Source organism: Pectinophora gossypiella, chromosome 19 (assembly GCF_024362695.1).
Source record: "Pectinophora gossypiella chromosome 19, ilPecGoss1.1, whole genome shotgun sequence".
Lineage (NCBI taxonomy): Eukaryota > Metazoa > Arthropoda > Insecta > Lepidoptera > Gelechiidae > Pectinophora > Pectinophora gossypiella.
Window position 1 is genome coordinate 4,990,011 of NC_065422.1, and position 16,499 is coordinate 5,006,509.

Consider the following 16,499-nt stretch of genomic DNA (forward strand, 5'->3'; position numbering starts at 1 on the left):
AGAAGGATGGCACCACCGACTTAACGTCCTAATTCCACAGCGACCTAGCCTGTTCTACTTCATTCAAAAGTTGCGCAAAGAAGCACAACACTGCAACACCAGGATCACTAATAGCCTCTTTCAAAATTTGAGAAAAAATCGCCGTAACCGCGATATTGATTTTGATAAAAAATATAGAAAAATTGTTAGGAAACTTCAAAGCGGTGAATTGACAGTCGAGAATTTTTTAAAGAAAGTAATTTATATACAGCTGCTCATTTAATTTTTTTTTAATATTGTAAAACGTAAGAATGGTACTACTAATACTATAAAAAATGTTGTTGATTGTTGTACGTGTTTGTAAGAAATTATATACAAAATTATTATTAGAACATAAAAACCCTGATTTTAAACGTAAGAAATAAATAATTTATGTACAGATGCTCATTTAATTTTTTTTTAATATTGTAAAACGTAAGAATAGTACTACTAATACTATAAAAAAATGTTGTTGATTGTTGTACGTGTTTGTAAGAAATTATATACAATTATTATTAGATCCATAAAAACCTTGATTTTAAACGTAAGAAATAAATGATGATTAAGTAACATAGAATTCGGTTTCATTTTTGATTCCACTAAAATATCAAAACTGTACTGTGAATTTGATAAGTGTAGTATCTGTCAAAAGTAGAATCTGTCAAAAGTAGAATCTGTCAAATGTAGAATCTGTCAAATATAGAATCTGTCAAATATAGAATCTGGCTAAAATAGACTATGATGTCAAAAGTAGAATCTGTCAAATGTCGACTAATCGATTTTTGATTCCACTAAAATATCAAAACTGTACTGAATTTGATAAGTGTAGTATCTGTCAAAAGTAGAATCTGTCAAAAGTAGAATCTGTCAAATGTAGAATCTGTCAAATGTAGAATCTGTCAAATATAGAATCTGGCTAAAATAGACTATGATGTCAAAAGTAGAATCTGTCAAATGTCGACTAATCGCATTTACGGACAAAGTCGCGGACAGAAAGCAAGTAACCTACCTAATCAAACAAATCAGATTTGCCGACCCTTGCCGTTATAATTTGTATTGTTTCATTCACAATGGTTTATTAATTCGTGTCCAACTGTCCGTGAAGCCCCTTGTTTTGCCATTTGAGTCTCTCTTACTTTACTTTAAGCCGTATAGTTCAGTGTTCTGATATTTCTGATTCAGCAGGAGCGGGTCAAACAATAGTATGACTCATTAATTTACAATGTTATGAGTTTTAAGTAATAAAATGTGTGTTACTAATGTGTGTTATTACTTTCTTCGGTTTTCAAATCGAAGGTTTACATACTCGTATAATACAATAAGTCTTTATTTAGCTAGTTAAGGTATATTCATATTTACGTACAGTCATGAGCAATATAATGTAGCCACTTAAGGACTCTGTCGCACTAATATATTTGACATTTAGTGAGACTTACATTCAATTTGTCTAAAAAGTTAATGTGACATGGTTCCAAAGTGTATACATATTAATGCTCGTGACCGTACCTACATGTAATAGCTTGCCAATTTTGGGCATAAGTTGGCTACGTAATATTTGCCATACACTACACAAATAGCCTAATAAGTTCCACTGTTGGGCACAGGCCATCCCTTAATCAACCGGAAGGGGTATTGAACATACTCCACCACGCTGCTCCAGCCATATACTAAACAAAATAAAATAAAAATTAACAGAATATACGAAGTTTTAGCGTTGTTTAGAACAAGCAAAGTTTTTCAAGTTTAAAAATGTAAATGTATTGAATATTATTATTGTTAGAATTCTGTAGTATGACACATCTTCATGTACCATTATGTGAGATTGTGGTTAATCGGAAAGCGATTTTAGTGACAAAAAAATGGAACCTAAACCCTATCTTTGCCTTCCAAAAAGTCATCCTCACTTAAGCACACTCCGTTAACCCTTTCATGTCAAACTGTACCACGTACCACAGTAACCGTGCCAAAATAACACGTTAAGTACTATCGTCTACACGTATTGTTTTCATAATAGCTGTTCACACAATAGCTGAAGTAAGAGTCATACGTGAACCAAACAAAAGTGAACTTTTGGAGCAACGGAAATGAATCGACGGAATGCCTAATTAATTATTTAGATGGCGACTGTATTACTCATGCCTTGCTATAAAATGCTAACGTATTCGCTAAAATTACACTGTAAATTAAATACAGAACCGCTTTTTTTGTTTCTTTGTCAAATACGCGTGGCTTAGTGTGCGTCAAGCTAGCGGCCTCAAAAAAAAAATGGGCACGAAAAAATAATTTGACCATACCAAAAAATAGTACTCTTATTGAAAAAAATAGTACCTGTTGTAAAAAAATTAGTACCATCACGGTTCTGGATTTATAGCCATGTTTTATTGCACTTGCTAGCTTGACGGTGAGCGAAATTTGGCGAGAGTTAACGACAAGGTCTTTCGCTTTGATTTAAACGCCAAAAAATAGTATCGAAATAGTACTCACCCCCTGCAAAATACCGAAATGAGTACTTCAACGGATCCAAAGTTATAAAGGCAGTTCTTTGATCCCGCTGGCTTGACGTTTTGAAAATACCTATTATCTAGGGAACGCTTGCATACTTCAGTTTGTAACTAATGTCAATAAACTCGTATGAAATAGTACTCCCTACCATCATAATTTGGAGCTGATTCTCTTTGTAGAAATATGTCAAAAAGTCATTATAACCTATGCCGCTAGCTTGACGCACACGTGGCTTATCAAGGTTTGTTCTGGTAAATTATTTAAAAGGGTCACAGTGACACGAGGATCCTAAATTAAGCTTGTTTATGTTCATATTCGCCTTTTTAAAGAAACACCTTCTAAATTCAAATACAAAATATCTTCATTCAGTAGGTAACATAGTTACAATTTGAATCGTCATTTTTTACATAACAAAGGTCTCATCCGCCTACAACTACTGCAGCTTCTCACAACCTGTATAGCCGGGGAAAAGAAGATACAAGACGTTCTTTAAAAAAAAAACCTAAAAATAATGTTATACAATTTAGTAGGTAATTTGGCTGCCTGCATTCACATCTTCTATATAATTACTAACCTTATTATAACCTTTTTTACAAAGTTTTTTTTTTATTTAATTACTGTCTTAAAACTGTTCAAAAGTAGATTTCTTACAATTAATTTTATTCTGGGTAAAAATTGAGACCACAAATTTTGACCAGGGCGGCTAAAATGGCCACTTGGAAGCAATTCATCTAAGAAAGCAATATTGCTATTGCGGGGTTTTATTAACAAAAATCAAATCCGAATGTGCGCTGTGGTTTTTACTATAAGGCGTCGATGATTAAAATGAGAGCAGGACAGATAGTGCCTAGTGCGAAAGGGACGAGAGATGTGTCTACGTAAACAATGTATAGGACTGTCAACGTAATGTAGAATAAGTCAACAATAACTTTGTTCAACTTATTATACCACCGTGGAGTCGCGTCACAACACTAATTTCAACGCTTTTGTGGTTCGTATACGTGCCTACAAGCAAGCTTGTTATCGCGGGAGGATTTCTTGCCGAAGGGCGAGAAGTGTCGCGGAGCCCGCGATAGACCGGCACCGTGCACCACCGATGCAGCACAAGTGCCGACACAGTTTAATTGTTTTTTTTTTAATAAGGATTACGAAAGCAGCATATAAAGCAAAGGTTGCCGGTAGGGCTGGCCGAGGAAGACCTACCGAGAGGGACGTACATTGCCAAAATTGGAGATGTCCTTAGAAAAGGTACTGTGCGATCTACTCTGAACCAGCGTGCGTATATTAAACGGTTAATAAATGTGGAGGAATCAAGAGAAGTGTGTCATGATCGAAGCAAATGGAATTCCATAGTCTCTGTTTACCGCAGTGATAAATACGCGTGAGTTTATGTATGGATGTATGATGTTAGGCATACCCCGGTCACTTCATACAAAAAACCTCGATTTTCACAGACACTACACATTGACGTGATCGTACACGTGTATCTGTGTGTATGACGTCTGATACCCATACGATTAAAGACTAAAGTAAGACCGGGGGGTGAGGTAAACCTAGCTCAGTCGCTGGTGGGGAGCGGAGAGTTGCCGTTCTATACGTTGCATTATTCCTTATTCTATGATTTAGGTTAAGGTATAGGTATATACATTTGTACGAGTCTTTGTGATATAAATAATAGACTTCATTATAATTCATATCGCTTAAGGTACTTACCATGTGCTTTATCTCGAAAACAAACCGACGACTTCAAGTCCCGTAGTTCTATACTAAGTTACGTACTAAGTAACGGCCAAGTAAGGGACTTGGCAGTTTTTACATGCTGTAGAAGGAAGCGGAAGACCGATTTGATTGGCATTAGAATCACGTAGCGAGCGTAGTTGCCATAATAAGAACGTACCTGCGCACAGTATTTGTTTAAACAATATGGGTGTCTACGAGTCGAGTGGATTCATGTGCTACAGATAACATAACATCACATAACCAAAGCTCGCGAGCTTATCCCAATGAGATACTTCCCAGGCTACCTTCCCCAAAAATAATACAGATGGCGCTGTCCAGATCATCATCATCAGCCGTATGACGCCCACTGCTGGGCATAGGCCTCCCCCTGTCCAGATATAACGCGATAATTGGGTAGTTTCCTAGGTCAAAGATAAATTAAGTAAGATGATCCGTGCTTCGGAAGGCACGTTAAGCCGTTGGTCCCGGTTACTACTTACTGTTGTAAGTAGTCGTTACATGAGCCATGTCAGGGGCCCTTGGCGGCTCAATAGTAACTCTGACACCAGGGTTAATGAGGCTGGTATTCCACTTCACAATCCACACGATAAGAAGAAGAAGAAGATAAATTATGAAATTCTGAAAGAACAAAGACACTTTTATGAGATTTAATTATAAAAAATGTAATAAAAGGTACTTACGACATTTTGTCACGTTTTTCTATGATGTCACAGGTTGCTTTTCATACAAATTCCATAGGTAGCGTGTTTTGAAGTTTAGTAAACAGTAACTGATTTGACTAGTTGGTAAATAGCCTATTACTATTATCTCATTACTCGGGTATACAATTATTTAAAAATACAATGAATTATTAATTTACTTTTTAATAATTTAGTAATTTATCTCTAGTAATTTTTACTTTACTTTTTTTTATTATGTTGCCACCTATATTGCTCTCTTTATTTTGATCAGAATAATAATGGGTGGAAGATGTAATTATGCCTGGGTGTATTAACAAAGAAAAAAGATGCATATGTCTGTTATCCACGAAATTACAAGGTTACCGATCGGCGTGGGTTGAAAATCAGTGTTGCCCTCTGGGTAAATTTTCACTGAACCCTGGCGTTTTTTGGTGAACTGCGGCACCCATATACCTTTATGTTTTCCAACTAAACATTAATGTGTGTATATTTTAATGTTGGAAATGTATATGTGTGTCGTAGGTTTTACCTAAATAAAAATGAACTAACTGCCCACACCTCACTGAGCTTTTTGTTAGACCAACGTGATAGGTGGTGAGCTGAGCCGTATCGCCATCTAATGGTCGAGCTAACTGTAGAAGGGTTTTCCGTTTGAGAAGCAAACCTATGTATCAGAAGGTGATAATAGCGAATGCAAAGCAATTCAACCTTCCCACTAGTTAACTCCGAGGTTTATATATTACTTTACTAGTTACCTAAACGTGCATTTTTCTTACTTACATAATAAACATATATTCGTTCGAATTTGTGTGGTTTTAATTATTTTAAATTACGGGTAAACTCATTTTCCGTACTTGTTCACAGGGGTAGTGACATTAAAAGGTTTAGGAGCAGTGGCTCCTCCTATAGAACATTTAGATTAGCTTTCCATATAACCCTGACAGAGGGCAGCAGTAACTGTCAGTACTATTCAGAGGCGGAGGACAGGAGTCCTAGTACGGCTTTGAAATAGAATACTCTGGGCGCCATCCCACTCGCGTCAGACAGAGTACTGCGGGGCAGAAGGCAAGAGGGAAACCACTGCTCTATTTTTCCCTAAAAAGTAGCATGGAGGATGCTACACCAACAAGAGCGTGGCTCTTAAATTAGTGATGATGATGACCTATAACCCTGAGGGAGAGCCCTCAGCGCAAGTTACGTTAAAAAAAAAACGAGTGTAAAGAAAGTGTGCATGAATGTCAAATAGCAGTATTGATTTTCAGATTAATTGCTTCGTTGTGGCCTTTTTCACCCCCCCAGTACGGCGTTGGGTAATATATACCTATATGACCCACTGCTGGGCACAGGTCTCCCCTCAGTCAACTGGCGGGCGTATGGAGCACACTCCACCACGCTGGCCCACTGCTGGTTGGTGGGCTTTGTTGGCTAGTACCCGGGACCAATGATTTAACGTGCCTTTCAAAGTACGGAATCATCTTCTTTATCAACATAGTTGGGTTACCACGTTGGTCTGGCAGAAAGCTCGGTTGTGTGGGTACCTACTTAGTTCATCTTGCGATGAATGTCATGAGCAATATGTATCCACTTTAGAATCCTGTCGCACTATCATATTTGACATTTAATGAGGCTTACGGTTTAATTTGTCAAAAAAGTTAATGTGACATATTAGTACTCGTGACCGTACCTCTGACTACCCCAATTGGGATATAGGTACTTAGTCGTGACTTTATGTAGATACTACACGATGGTCAAGTGTGGTGATGCGTTATGTATGACGAGACAAACAGATGTCAGAACCAAGGCCTTATTACTGATCTGTTTGGCTTATGAATCTTAACTATGAAGTACCTACACCATACTATTGTTACGATTTTAATTACTAGGACACATTTTTAAAATAATGTAACCAGCGTCACGCACGGTCATTCCGACATTTCCCGCGAATTTTTTCAAAATCAATTTTGGAATACTTATTCTAAAAACTTTGTTTTATTTTTCTCATAAAAACCTTGTCCAAGAGATATGAGCGGGAACAACGGTTTTTGAGGCACGCCTAACATTCTCTTATTTTCTTTCTTTATGAATATGAAACCTTTAAAATTACGAACTCTTTGGTTCGACTTTTAAATAAAACAGATAAGGTACTGGCCAGAGCACTTCAAAAATATTTTGTAAATGCCATTAAAATATATTCGTTTTTATTGTTTTTAAATAATTTTAAGGCGTTTGAAAATAATTGTAATAAAATATTGCCATTACAAACTTTTGTAAATAAATCTACCAAAGTACCTTTATTATTTTACCGTTTATATAATTACATTTGTTACCAAATTTGCAATGATAATTAATAAATAACTGGTCTTAATCGATTATGTTTTTGTTATTAATTAATTCGTTGACGTCAAAACACATTGACCTACTGAAAACAAATAATTTTAAATATTTCCTACCCAAAATCAAGTCGATAAGTCGATTTAGTATGAACGAAATGAGGGCTCATACTCGACTGAGTAACTAAGTATAATGTTATTTTAAACATACGTACCTAATTAGTACATACGAAACTAATACTACGGCATCGGTATAATGATGTTAATACAAACATTTTAAACATTTAAACACTTATACACTCTACTCTCTCTTTATTTAAGAGCCGCGCTCTTGTCGCCTTCAATACTCCATAGATAGGGCGTGTAGAACGGTGGTTGCCCCAATCGCCTTCCGTTCCGCAGTACACCGACCAATTTCTCAATCGGTGATGTTCTAGCTAGAGCCCTACCAGAATCCATTTCCTCGGCCTCGAACCAGTACTGATACCGCTGCTGCCCGGCATCGGGGGGGCGCTTTTGAAGTAGCGGCGCCTACTCGCTACGTCACAAGATCGTCATAGAACCTAAGTAGCATTTTATAGGTTAGCCCGTCCCACCGTACTACTTTTTATTTATTTATTTATAAGTGACTAATTGTATTTAATTTACCTACTTTAAACACCTCGCATGGATAGGATGAGGACCCGGTGATGTAATCTATCTTTTTTTCTCGTTTATCTTTTTTTTCTATCTATATTTTTTAACCATTGTTAACACGCTCGTTCTGGCTTGACAAGGCGGGTTCAAGTCCCGTCCGAGCCAGATTTTTTCGATGTTTTCTCTTTGCAACTAATACATGCATATATACATAAATCAAGTTTATTTCCCACCGGGGTAAGCAGAGACTATACCTTTAACTTCGGTCCTGACGCACTTGTCTTGCTTCCTCCACATTCACTAATCGTTTCATACACGCACGCCGGTTCAGAGTAGATCGTAGGTACTTACATACTAAACCTTTTCTATGTACAGTCATGAGCAATATAATGTACCCACTTTAGGACTCTGTCGCACTAACATAGTTGACATTTAGTGAGACTTACAGTTCAATTTGTCAAAAAAGTTAATGTGACATGGTACCAAAATTCGTGGCCGTACATCTCAATATAACTAATACTTCTGGCGGGATTAACTTACTCTCAGCCATGATGGTACTATTTAAATGGTTTGAATGTTAAATTGAAATTGATCATTAGGTAGGGGTACAGCCCGGCGCATGTGTCTCTAATATTACCCCTATTTTTCTTTCATCACCTCACTTATTTATCTGTTTCAGTCAAACTGTGCCATATGTTTAATTAATGTTCCCTATACTTTATAATCGTGATCTCATGAATTAATTAACACAGTTTTTTTAATTGGCAACAATATTTGATACTGGCAAGGTCATCGGCTGTGAATAACACCTAATTGGGTAGTCTCCTAGGTCAAAGACAAATTTTGAAATTCTGATTACTAAATAAAGACAGATCTAAAGGTGACAAAAAACGTTTTCGTTTGTCTAATTAATTTATTGTCTTAATTTATGAATTTTGATAAAGAAAAATGTAATAAGTAGTAACATTTTGTAATGTTTTTCTTTGACGTCACAGGATGCTTTTTCATACAAATTCCATTGTAATTTCGTGTTTTGACGTACTTATAGTAAAAAGTGACATTATTCTTATTGTATGGGTTGTGTGGTGGAATACCAACCTCATCTACCCTGGTGTCAGGGTTATTACTGAGCCGTCAAAGGCCCCTGACATGGCTCATATAACGACTAATAACTTACATCAGTAAGTAGTAACCGGGATAAACGGCTTAACGTGCACTCCGAAGCACGGCTCATCTTACTTTTGGACAATCAAGTGATCAGTCCTAACCAAACTAGGGATCACAACGCTCAACCACTGGACGTTAAAAACTACCATGTACTTACTTACTGTAATTAAGATTATTTTTCTTTATCCTCAGTCCGGGAAGTATGGCGAAGGCATCATCAGTTCAGCGCGGGGCGTGGCAGTGCACGTCCGCGCGAAGGGCGCCAGCGGAGCCCGAGACCACAGCGGGTGCACCTGGCCGCTGCTCTCGACCGCCGCCCCCGACGAGCCCCTGCCGACAGAGCCCTGGGTTGCGGTCATCAGGCGCGGGTCGTGTAACTTTGAGATTAAGGTAAACATTTTTTTACGTGTCTTATTGTAGATTTGCCGCGGTGAAGGAAAACATCGTGAGGAAACCCTCATTCCCGAGAAATGCATTTTCTGACTTAACCTGTATTGGGCTGGTTTTCCCTTCGCGGGTTGGAAGGTCAGATAGGCAGTCGCTTCTGTAAAAAACCGGACCTGTCAAATCTTCAGGTTAGGTAAGCGGACCCTGTGAAAAAGGAGAAGAGAAGATTTTAGATTTGCCGCAAATGGCATTGACTACTTGGTCGGACAAATCATTTTATTTGTGTTTTTTTTTATATTGAAATCGTTGAGGCGATATAGTGACTAAGATTGAGACGAGAATGTTAAATTGATTTGGACACGTAGAGCGGATGAAGGATAATAGGATTACGAAAGCAGTATATAAAGCGAAGGTTGGTGGTAGGGCTGGCAGCGGAAGACCCAGAAGAACGTACATTGACCAAATTGCAGATGTCCTTAGAAAAGTTTCAGTACGATCTACTCTGAACCGGCGTGCGTGTATGAAACGATTGATGAATGCGGACGAAGCAAGAGAAGTGTGACAGGATCGAAGCAAATGGGATTCCATAGTCTCTGTTTACCCCGGTGGGAAATAGGCGTGAGTTTATGTATATATATGTATGTATGTATGTTTGAAATCTTTGAGACGCGTACGCTATCAAACTTAGTGATTATATTCTCTTTGGTTTGCTACAATATCAATATCTACAAAAGCAGGTTCACATAACATGTTTCAGTGCCTGAAGTTGAATCACAATATTTTTATGGATGTTTTGAGGATATTTTTTATCGCGGACAACAATAGCCGTTCGATTGCCAAATGATAATAAAACACGGCAAATAAAACGCGATTTTCTTTTCTTTTCCATTTTCAAAATGGCTGACCCTTGATTGCGGTAAGATATAAAATCATAAAATGCTTCATAAATTCGAATCTCGATTTAACGATGATTTTTTGTTAGGAAAGATGGATCGTAGAATTAAACTTATACAATAAGCTTATTTGTTATATGTTATTTTGTTTTATGCACCAATAACATATCGATAGCTAAAAATATATTTGAATTTTGATGTAATGTTATCGACATGTCCCGATAAGGGTCGAGTGTAATACGTATTTTGGGCCAGATATTAGATACTAGGATTATTGACCGGTGTATTTAGATAAGAAAGACTGATCGATTGATAATGTGCTATTATTGTTACAAAAATAAATAAATTGATATATGAAGCTGAAGAAGCCAATAAAAAAATAGAGGCATGTCGTAAAATTCGACAAAGGGGTTGTGTACTGTGTTAGCTTTTAGGTTATGACATGACATTGACAACACTAGTTGCCCATAAAAAAAAAACAAATAAAAGACATGAAACGAAAACTTAGCCCAAAGGACTTGAATCCAAGCCATAAACTTTAAAAAAAACTTAAAAAGAAAAAAGTAGAGATCGGCGGTATTTTCCAACTATGAAGGTTGCTCTTGCATTATTTTCATCTTTGATAATATTGTGTAGTGCCTAATACATGTTAATAAGTACCTACTACACAATTACTTCTAGTACTTATTTAAAACGCTCCTCAGATACTTTTACATACATGTGCAGCTTGTAAGTTATCTAGTTTGTCAGAAAATAAATTTAAAGCTCATGTGAAGTTTGCTTTATGTAAAAAAGCTTATTATAAGATTAATGATTACCTACCTAAATCATAAAAATGCCTGGTATTAAATGTGTTCCTCTAGTTATTAAATAACTTGTAATGTAGTACTTGTAACTTGTATGTTGTTGTGTATAAAGTATTTGTTATGTTTGTTATGTATACCCTCATTGATTTAAAAGGTTGCTGTTGCAGTTTCTTGTCATTTCTTCTCCTCAGCCTAACAAATGACCACCTGCGAAATGACATAGATTCAAAAATGTTAAATTGACCTTCAACAAGTTTATCTATGATAATTACGTTGAATAAGTGATTCTGATCCTTTAATAAATGAATAACACTAAAGTGAGCTAAGGCGGCCTTATGGCTGAAAGCGATCTCTATAAACATGTCCGTTCCGTTGCAGGTGCAGAACGCGTGGAAGGCGAACGCGTCTGCGGTGCTCATTTACAACGACCGCGACACCACCGTGCTGGAGAAGATGAAGCTGTCCACAGACAACGGACGTGAGTCATGATACCATCTGTTATCAATATTAGAGTTCTTTTCTGTTACTTAGAACTGTCATTTGCTAGAGCGAGAGAGCGACCTCACGCCGCAGAATCGACTTTTTATTGTTTTGATTTTCCCCGAAGGGTAAGGCAAAGGGAACTATGCCCCTACAGCCATGTCTTATGTATTTTTTTTTTCTTGATGATTAATGAAATGATGAAAAGTGATGACGATGAATGATGGAACCTAATCCGAACCCCAAACGAATTAACTCAAAAGTCCGCATAAACTTTTGAGTTATGAAGCGGCTTGTTGGCACGAAGCGAAAATAGATAGATACACTTTGTTTATTGAATATTCCGATATTATAACACCGAATGTTTTTCGACTAACTTAATGCGATCATTAACCACAAAACACCACTTCGTATTAATTATTTAGATTATTCAATGAAGACAGCAACTTACCCGTTCCCGCCAAAAAACCCACAGAATCGACTACAAGGCGATAGCGTGGGCGTGCGTATGCATGCTATAGCGTGCTGCCAGATGCGGTTCAACCTTTAAGTACACCTGGACTTCATACAAAAAAACCTCGTTGTACACAGACACAACGCATTGGCGTTACGCGCATCTGTTCAAATTTTGACAGTTCCCCATACTATTATGAGTAAACAAACATATTGTTTTGGTTATATTTTCACACAGCCCTTTGCGCAGCGTTTAACTGCAAAATCATAGTGTTATAATGGCCCCGATTCCTGCAGACACCGCCTAATTTTATTTTAAGTTATATCCGTCATTTTCATATCCGTCGAAAAGGAAAGGGACGGATGATTCACAGCTCTTAATTTTAGGAAGAATGAGTAAATGAATGAATAACCCGGGCGAATCAAAAGGTACGTCTCTGGTATGCAATCCGTTTGACGTGCTATATCTACTTAACTGTGTCGGGTTATTGACGGATGTAAAATTTTTAGACGGTTGGTTTAGATTTGTGCTTAAAATTGACGTGTGTTCCATAAATTTTATGCTTGTCGATTACCCGTCCCTTTCCTTTTCGCCGGATAACAAAATGACAGATATAACTTAAAATAAAATTAGATGGTATTTACAGGAATTAGCACCATTATCCCTTAAAGATTGAAAAGAAGAAAACTTGGAAAAACTTATTCATAATCGAAACTACCTTTTTCCACCTTGCTGCTTTATTTTATTACGTCTCCATACGTAATCTTCCGCGTATGACGTTAGCACTCACGGCTGATTGTGTGTGGTCTTAGCCAATGAAAGAAGTTATATTTACCTTCAAATAAAACTGTTATCTCTTCCACTTATAAATAAGTACTAATGGCCCTTGATGGGGAAGAAAAAAGTAAATATTTTTCATTCACCGTTCAAGGCGAACCGCTCAAGTAAAAGCACAATATCAATAAATTACAATATTTATACGTACGGCATTGCATGCCTTGACGTATGCGCAGGACGTGTATAGTCGGGATGAAGATAAATAATACGAAGATAAACTTCTATTTATACTTCGCATTTGTACTTATCGCTATAAGACTGGAATCTGGGGGGTTAAAATGGCCACATCGAAGCATTTCATCTAAGGAAGCACTGTTGCAATTTGACATTTGCGCATATAAAAGTAAGTGCGCAATGCGAACAAATGTCAAATAGCAATATTGCTTAAATGAATTGCTTAGATGTGGCCATTTTAACCCCCCTGGTTTAAATATTACCCTTTTGTCTGCCTTTAAGGTGATCCGTTTTCCATACAAAAGTTGATGCACGTTTTCAATATGATTTATTCTGCAGTAAATACTTCAAAATTGCGGCTTAACTTAAAGATAATGTATGTGAGATTTCGCCAACTAACATTTCACCGGGTCAGAACTCAACACTTAACGAATAAATTGAAAAAATACGAAAAATTCAGAAGTAACGCCATCTGCTGACGCAACGTTACCTGACTGAAACGCATCACCTTAATTCTATATTTCATTATCCTTTATTCGGTTGAATTCACATCTTATTTAAATTATCGCTGCTAGATTTAAAGTGTCCAAATTATCAAGCCTAACATAATTTAAGTAATTTTGTAGTTAAGTAAGTAGCCCAGGTAGCACACTGGCTGATTAAATGTCGAACCTGCCTCTTATTTAAGTGTAAAAGTGTTATATAAGATGTTTAATGGTTTTTTTAGCTTCCATAGGCTGTTATGAAACTTTGAAATAAGTTAGTTAATCAATGGTTGGTAAAAGGTACATCTAAAATACGTAATTAAGCTGTGGACTGCATACGAGTTCATAGTTAGTGTTTTATAACGTTTTTTGCTGTTGAATGGCTGAAAAATATTCTTTTATAACGGCAGCTGGTTAACGGTACGGCCCAGTGGTGTTCTAACGCTTAAAGCTGGTGAAGGCATCTTTTATCAAGCTTTTACACTACTTGTGGTCTATTTTGAAACCAATAAACAGACTTCTGGTTAAAGCTGTAAAATAAATACTTTAAACAGCCTGCAGCTGCTTAAAATACGTAAAAGTATAATTTAATTACTCCTGAAGCTGTAAAAGTGTATCGAGTCGTATATTTTAACAGCTTGGATTGCAAAGCTGTTTTGTATAATTTTACAAGTGGCTTATAATTCTTGTAGAAACGTAGTGCCATTTATGCGTACTTTTATAAAGATTATCACATTCCGGCAAACCCTTATGGAACTTGTTGCTCTTGATGACTCCGGTTTGGGCTGTGATCCGCCATTCAGGACAAAGGATTTTATATATATATATATATATATATCTATATATATATATATACATATATATATATATATATCTATATATATATATACATATATAAATATATATATATATATAATACCGGTTTAACGGTTTTTATTATTTGCCAAAGGAGCCCTAATATGCTGCATAAAGTAGTTGCTGAAATACGATATACCTCATTAGTCATTAGAACTGCGTACCCCAAAACCTTGTAAAAACTAAAAGTGTAATTGAAAGTATCTTATGCAGAACATAAGCAGCCTGTGGCTGATTATTGGTATTCTTTTCAGCAAATAGAATCACAAGATATTTTTTCAACGACTTAAGCTGAAACCTTATGGACGCCATAACTAACCTCAAAAATACAGTTTGTATCAAATTTTAAATCCTAAATTCTTCAAAACTACACATTTATTTCACATAATAACTATGTTTCAACTTAAAGTACGTTCATAAAAGGGTATTATATATGATTACAAGTAAAATTTTACGAAAAGCTTTTTCACTCGTAACTTATCTACACATTTCTTTCAATATAATTAAATAATTCTAAGGGCGCATCAATTATTAGTTATAAATTAGTATATACTACACGATAAAGTTGCACTCCCAATCTGAACTTATTATAATAATCACTGGTTCAAGTTACCGTAACTCGAAGCAGTAATATTTTAATTAAAAATGGGTGCCATGTCGCTGTTGAATAGAAACTTATTCTTCTGTCGTTAAAAATTTAAAAATATTAAATATTTTTATATGGAAAGCTGAAAAAAATGTTTCAATTGGATACCGGGTACGTGAAAAGCTGCGCAAGCGCTGGATATGGTAATCTTAAACAGAATGAAACGTTTCGAAAGTGTTTATTGCAGCTTTAATTAAGCCTTTATTAACGTAAACCACAGCCTATTTTCAGCCATTATAATACCAAAGGCTGGTTAATTTGGGGCCCTTTTTGGCTGAAAAAGCGCTTTTTCAGCTTTAATACAGCCAATAAAAAAACCCTCATACAGCATTGATATTCTTAACCAGCACTTGTTCAGCGCTTATGCAGCAATTTTGTGCTACCTGGGAGCTTACTTATAAGTATTTAGCTTATCTTATAAGTAACTACCTAAATACTAATACTTAACTACAAAATTAATTGTTGTTGTAAAGAAGTAAATTCGTACCCAGTAACCATTAATATCATCACACAGATCCCACCTTCCCCATTTCACACCTTAAAATGAATTTATGTTTATGTCGATGTTAAGTAATATTAGTACTCAATATCCTAGATAGATGGCGCTGGAATCGGCTTAATGACAATACATAGATTGAAAGTATTTCGTATGGACAGGGGGAGACCCGGTGGTGTAAGTTCGCGATACCAAACACTTCAGGGCCCCGACACCGACCCCGCCGGCGTGGTCGACGATTTCCCTCATTCAGCGCTTATCACTATCGACCCACTAGGGTCGATTAATTCTTTCAAATATTTTTCCTCTCAAACGACGCCCTGAGCCGAGGTTCGCGCCCAACTGGGCACCCTCAGGCCTGTTGTCTTAAACGTTGTACCGGGTGAGAGCCTTCAGCGCTCCCCATTTGTCCGGCCAAGTAGTTAATGCCATCTGCAGCAAAACTACTTACAATAAGTCACGTCACAAAAAAAGGTGGTGTAAGGGTTCGAGTCCCGTCCGAGATAAAAATTTTTCGATTAATATTTTCTCTACGGTAAGTGCTATAAAAACAAAAATCATATTGTGTCGATGTTTTCTTCAAGTACCTATACGTTCTGCTGTAATTTTGTACGTTTCACCTTGTACTTAAAAAGTACATGAATACAATTTGTTATTCAATGTTCACAGGTACACGTTTGATTGTATGTTGTGTATGTCTTCCGTGTGAGAATGGGAATCTACAAGCAATTGTATGGAAATCAACATGTCTTATTTTCCTGCACCACCGTTTTGTTAAAGGTCCGGTCCTTGACGTTTCGTCAGGAGCGGATCCAAATTGCCACCCATGACCCAACCTGTCGCCCAGGGCACCCCCAGCCCCCACTCCTCGATCCGCCCATATTTTTTTAGATAGACTAAAGATATTACCAGG

General features: G+C 36.7%; 1 protein-coding gene across 2 annotated transcripts in view; it reads left to right on the forward strand.

Moving 5' to 3' along the window:
* LOC126375505 (protein goliath) overlaps window positions 1–16,499 on the forward strand; it is a 104,456-nt gene that overhangs the window by 68,688 nt on the left and 19,269 nt on the right. For both annotated transcript variants that reach the window (XM_050022469.1, XM_050022468.1), the window contains exons 3-4: window positions 9,266–9,463; window positions 11,538–11,637. In XM_050022469.1, the coding sequence (XP_049878426.1) occupies window positions 9,266–9,463; window positions 11,538–11,637 (298 nt within the window). The remainder of the gene's footprint in view (window positions 1–9,265; window positions 9,464–11,537; window positions 11,638–16,499) is intronic.